Here is a 6,128-nt window from a genome sequence, read left to right as displayed (position 1 = left end):
GGAGCAACAGCCTAAAACTTGAGCATAGGAAGTGCTGTACTGAGATGTGGAAGAACTCCATGGTGACAGAGCGCTGCCACAGGCTGCCCAGAGGGGCGGTGGAGTCTCCCATGGAGATGTGCAGGGCCCATCTGGACGTGCGACACGTGAGGAACTGATGTTAGCTGGGGGTTCCAGCCCTTCCAACCCCGCCATGCTGTCATTCTGTCGCCCCCAGCACAGCAGATCCATGTGCTCACACACTGCAGCTCCACACCCAGCTCCAGCACCAAAGTGATGACGCTCTTTTTGTGATCATTGGGTGTTTTTTTTTTTTTTTTTTTTTTTTTTGAATGGTTCTGCTGTCCAATTTATTTAACTTAGTTTTCCTTTTCTTTTCTCCATTTGGAACCATTCCCATAGCATATCTTTATTGCAAAAAAGTCAACATGCATCTTAGAAATTCAGATTGTAATCAATAAAACAAACATTACATATATGAATTTAAATGTATAAACAGTTAGAAATTCAACAATATCTCCTATTACACTATTACACAAGTTCACAATTTTGTAAAAACTATAGTACAAGTTTACTATACACCAAGGGAACTTCATTCCTTTTCACATGATTTTGTTAAGGAGGAGGAAAAGAAAGGAGGTGCATTCTCACAGTAAGCAGGCGACAGTTTCCACGTTAACCTTCCAGCTCCGGGTTGCCGTTCTTTCTGCCCAGCTCACACACAGCGCAGGCAGTGCAGCTCTCCCTCCCCACGGGTGCCCCCGTGCCCAGCACACACAGCTCACATCAGAGCAAACGCCTCCTGCACACAGCTGCAGGCACTGCCTGGTGCACGCAGGCTGCACTGCTGCCTCGTGGGCCTCAGAAAGCACGCACCAGCGTAAAACGAAGCACACAGCGCTGCCATGTCACCAAGCACCCAGACCAGAGCAGCTCCGTATTGCCCAGCGCAGCCCAAGCCGCAGGGAGCCCCACGAGCTTGGGCAAAACGCTCGCTTTGGAACAACACCCTTCCTGCTCCAGAAACACCCGCAGTGGGGTCGCTGCCCACCACTCACACTGCAGTGAGGTACCAGCGCGTACACAAGCTAAGCTCAGATGCACAGCTCATTTTTTCATCACTTCAGCACTCGGAAATCACGTCTGGGACATCACTGCCCACGTGCGCTGCGAAGGAAAAGAGTAAGAAAAGCAAAGCAATCATGGGAAGCTCTCCAGAAACCCCTGAATGGAGCCACGCAGCCGCTCACCTCCTGCCACCCCAGCCCAGCAGCCGCGCTGCCACAGCCCAAACCATATGAAAAGGAACCCCGTTCTGCGTCAAAGGCTACTGCAGTTTTTCTTACAGCTTCGTTCATTCACTGTAGTTTTCATTTTCCAAATACAAAAATACAACAGTTCTTATTGAAATCTATACGCTGGTAGTTTTAGTACACAAAAAAGCAAAATATTTACAAAATTATACAGTTTAAGAAAAAACTCTGTACAAAAAAATATATAAATCCTTTGTTCCCTCTATCACTTTTAACTGTCAGGACTCAAACACGGTTGCTGCAATGGGCATTTCAACATATACACTGACTGAACTGCAGACAATAAGAACAACATCAGAGATGAGGAGAGGAGAGACATTGGGAATAGCTAAGATACGTTTTCCCTCATTTCCTTGCATATGCAATTTCACCTCAACGTTAATGTCCAAATTACATCAGAGGTTTTAGCGTGCAGAGGCGGAGCACTGGAAGGCAGAATTCCCTTCAGCTGATGAAGATGACACCGCTTGGACTTCCAATGCACCACCACAGCAAAAAGGGAACGCAGTCAGGGAGCAGCAAACACAGCGTGCTCAGCTGTGTTACCAAGACCAGAGCCACAGCAATTCAGGGGTCTCTCTAAATTTTCTTCGGTCGGGAACTTGCTGGCAAATACTCTGGTAAACTAAAAAGAGGAGAGCATTTTTCACTGACATTCAGTTTATTTTGTAGAGAAAAGCACATCAAGGTGTACTGAGAAGTGCACTGTACAAATGCACAGCCAAGGAAAATGCTTCCTAGGTGGCACCGATGTTGGCGAGCCACAAAAGCCAGGCAGCAGTTAAGAGACGTGGCTTCGGAATCTGAGCTTGTTGTCCTCATTTCTACCATCGCACACCGCCTGTGGGCGTGGGGCGTTTGGAAATGGTACAGCAATAAGGCAACTGAGCATGGAATGGTGCCCATCTGAAACGTGTCCCAACAGAACTGAAGGCAAACCAACACCGCTCCAAAGCTGCAGCGGGACAGGAAGCATTTTGCTCTGAACACCTCATGGGTTTGGCTGCAATATAAACAGAACTCAGAGGGGCAGAGGAGTTTCGAAGGGCTGTGAGCAGTTGCCCATTTAGTTCTTTCTGGGGAAAGTCTGAAACTCGTTCTGTTCAAGCTCACAGATACAGACATGCAGCAAACGAACGGTCGGCTGAAACTGGAACCTTGCACTGAACTACAGAGGGAGACCATGGGTGAGTAAACCCTGAACTGAAACCTGTGTCACTGCTGTTTTGTGAAGCAGGGTTGCAGAACGGAGTGGACTGGACAGTGCCAAACAGCCATACCCTGTTGGATTACTTGTTCCATCCCCTCTCACAAAGCAAATATTGAAACTGTGTGGCTTTCAAACATCCTTAAATGTCTGAGGAGTTTAGCCACTAGTAACTTCTACAGAAAGTGACTGCATCTGAAATAAAATGCTACCTTTCTTCAATTAGTAAATGAGGCATTTTTTTCTTTCATAACATTTAATGAAAGTTTGTGTCTTTCCCCCGAGCCTAGAGTATTGCTAAATAAAACCTGTAACATCTTTTCAATTATAAGCTAACAAATCAATCACATTATAGAAAACCCAAAACAAGGTAATAGAGGGTGACACAAAAAGAGGACAAGAAAAAGTATACTAATATTTGTTTTCTTTCTCTCTTTTTTATCCTTCTTAAATAGAAAAGAATCACCATCCTGGTGAGCTTGGTACTTCTATAAAAAGTTACTGGGCCTTTGGCTAGGTTGGCATCACAGCTCTATCTCTGAAATGTTTTTATAACAAACTTTGCTCACTTTAAATCTTGTGGTTTGAAAAGAAAGTAAAGCTTTTTTTGGCTCATCAACTTTCTTAAATAAATGTCTAAAAGATATAGCTTAAACTATATGCCTAAAGTTATACATTTCTAACGTCAAGTTTCATCTTCTCCAAGAACGGGATTCATCCTCATCTTCATCCTCATCATCATCATCTTCGTGCAAAAACAAATCTGAGGTTTCAGTCTCCTGGGTGAAGAAGAAACATGGTTTGAAACCAAAGTTCCATGCAGTAACGTAGGACCTTGTCATACAACACAGCACAGCTGCACTCTGTGTGCACACAGCTCATTACACTCCACAAGCCTTAAGGGAAGAGTGGTGGACTCTCACATCAAGAAAGGGAAAGAAGCCAGACTTCAAAGGAAGCAGGAATGAACAACCACCCACCCTCTCCAAAACAACTCTGTGAAATGACAAGGCCAGAAAACCCTTTAAAAGCCTTTAAGTGCTCATAATTGCAATCTAAGAATTAATAACTTATCCTTCAGTGGAGGATTAGCACCCCGTAATAAAAAGATGAGCAGCCTCTGTATATGTGAGAATGTGAGGCTTATCCTAGCAGTTTGCAAATGCAAGTTTTCAGTGGTGTTTTCTTTTCTTTTTCTTTTTCTAATATGGAAATCCTTCTGGACTAATCAAAACCAGGGGGAGTTTTGGTTTGCAGAAACATCTGCAATGAAACTTATTCTGTAAATAGAAAACTGAATTCTAAAGGAGCTCTTATGCTAAAGGAGTTATTACTTTACCCACATGTTTTCCTACCTCTTCCTTAGATTCCTCCTCCTCAACTTCTGTGGACACAGAGGGTACCTTAGGTTTGTACCACGATATCTGCAGCCTTCGGTCTTTAAACTTGGATCCCTGGTTAGCAGCCTAGATTGTATTTTAAATGAACATGTTTTTAAAAGGAAAATCAAATTGAGAATTCTTCAGATCACCAATAATGAGTTAAACCCAGTGAGCACTAATTACTGCAGATGTGTACCTGAATATCTCAAACGTGCACCACCTTCTTCAGTCTCCAAGAGCAACTTCACTTAAGCCTGAATCTACTAAATAATGCCCACCTACCATCAATCTAAAAGCATTAACAGAGTTCTAAACTGATTGTGACATTGAACCCACATCAGCAGAAAACCCACCTTAATACATTGAGCATGAAGCACATCCCCCTTTAGCAACACTACATGCAGAAGCAACAAACATTTGCACTATGTAGCTCAAAAGAGTGGGATCCAAACCCACTGAAGTTCAAAGACAAAAAGGCAGACAGGCAGGTAAAAATTCTTATTCTGAACTGAGGAGAAACAAATCCATCATGTCACTTACATTCTCAGCTTCAGAGCGAGATTTAAAGGTCAGAACAACACTTAGTGGGGAGTCTTCTTCTTGGAGATCCTCAATATCTCCAAATTTCTGTAAGAAGAAAAATTGATGAGGAACAAAAGCAATGTTCTCCTCCAGAGATGCCATCATCATGTGCTACAACTGAATCGTTTTGGTCCACAGCAGCACCGAAACCTTGTTAGTTTTTGGACAGAATTGAGAGAGAGAGGAATCTCAGCTGCGTTGGCTGGCAGCACTGCAGCACCTGTGTCTGTATGTCTGGACAAAAGCTCAGATGTAATCATTCTCATAAATGGAACTTAATTTTGCAGGAAAAAAGGAAATAAGTGTATAACTGAATTAAATTCAAATAATTCACTGTTTCACTTATTTTTCTACTAGCCTACTGCAGACTTGCTAAACCAGTCCTTTAGAGCTCATTTATTTGCAAAGGAGATAGGAATCAAACACTGCTACACACCCCTGAGAATGTTCTGCAAATACACAACGCAATTTTGCCTGGGACCATGAAGAAAAAAATGTCTGGCATAGCCAGATTAGCATAAGGTTTTATTTTTAGAAATTAAACACCATTTTTTAAGAATGAAAATTTCACTGTCCACAGCTATGACAGATTAAAACAAAAAACAAACCATGCAAAGAACAAAAAACAGCAAAAAAGAAAAAAAAAATTAACAACAAAGCCAAACCACCCAAATCCCAACACAGGCATACAGAGGACTTATGGAGGCAGCACAAGCAGCCTAAAATCATCCCAGGTGGCCCTGAGGAGCAGACGAAAAGAACTCCCCTAGCTCTGCAAAGGCAAACATGCTGTTCTGGGCAGTGTAACTGAGGGAAATGCCAAACGTTTTTTTTCCTTTAGCATCAGAACTGAGCTAACATAACAACACACTCCTTAACTCACCCTGACCACTACCAAGTTATTTGCTGTTTCCAAATAAGTTTAACTTTTATGAAATTGAAAAGGCAACAGTGTTTTGCTTTCTGAATTAGAGAGAAATGAGAAAAACGTGCACGAATTGCTAATACTTGTTAAAGCAGATACGCTGATAGGTATTTCTCAGCCTTCTAATATCTGTTTTTAACTATTCCAATGCAGAATAAAAATAAGCCATCTGGCTTTTCCTATTAAAATAATGCACTAAGCAGCCAACGTAAAGCAGCTATAAAAGGCATTACATTTACACTCTTGAAACTGTTTATTCATAGCTTGTTCCATGCATTCAGGATGAATTTGTACATACTACAGAAAGGAAGGCTTTTGTTCATCTTTAAGACTTTGGAAAAGAAACTGCTGCTGACAGAGTTCTTAGCCTGCCTCTCTCTGCAAGCACACTCTCAAGGTATCAGATACCCGCTTCATCTGAGACTGAAAGTGCAGCCCTAACTGTCAGCTTCAGTTTTTCTTTTTAATGTGACCTAATACTTACAGAGAAGTGCTGCAGCAATTCATCTTTTTCCTCTTCAATGAATCCTCCAACTGTCAGTGCTTTGGGACGATGGTCTACCACCATATGATTTAACACTCCCCTTCCTCTCCCACCACGGCCCCGTCCTCGTCCTCTCCCTTGGGCTGGAACCGTCTTTCCTCGGCCTGCAGGCAAAATGCCTAAACGGGCAGCCTGTTAAAAAAGAGGAAAAAAAAGGCAAATGAAGAGTGAAGCT

The 6,128-nt window shown here is 42.6% G+C and overlaps 1 protein-coding gene across 3 annotated transcripts in view; it reads right to left on the bottom strand.

Moving 5' to 3' along the window:
• Window positions 1–435: 435 nt before the first annotated feature.
• The window catches only part of RBM27 (RNA binding motif protein 27), a 22,536-nt gene continuing 16,843 nt past the window's right edge, over window positions 436–6,128 (bottom strand). For 2 of the 3 annotated variants that reach the window (XM_085237077.1, XM_010719219.4), the window contains exons 18-21: window positions 5,894–6,085; window positions 4,443–4,529; window positions 3,876–3,986; window positions 436–3,299 (exon numbers count right to left, since the gene is read on the bottom strand). In XM_085237077.1, coding sequence (XP_085093203.1) covers window positions 3,213–3,299; window positions 3,876–3,986; window positions 4,443–4,529; window positions 5,894–6,085 — 477 coding nt within the window. In that variant the 3' untranslated portion in view covers window positions 436–3,212. The remainder of the gene's footprint in view (window positions 3,300–3,875; window positions 3,987–4,442; window positions 4,530–5,893; window positions 6,086–6,128) is intronic. The other variant, XM_085237078.1, reaches the window with a different exon arrangement.

This window comes from Meleagris gallopavo, chromosome 15, assembly GCF_905368555.1.
Source record: "Meleagris gallopavo chromosome 15, MGAL_WU_HG_1.1, whole genome shotgun sequence".
Lineage (NCBI taxonomy): Eukaryota > Metazoa > Chordata > Aves > Galliformes > Phasianidae > Meleagris > Meleagris gallopavo.
The sequence above is the reverse complement of the archived record's forward strand: the minus strand, read 5'-3'. Positions and strand labels throughout refer to the sequence as shown.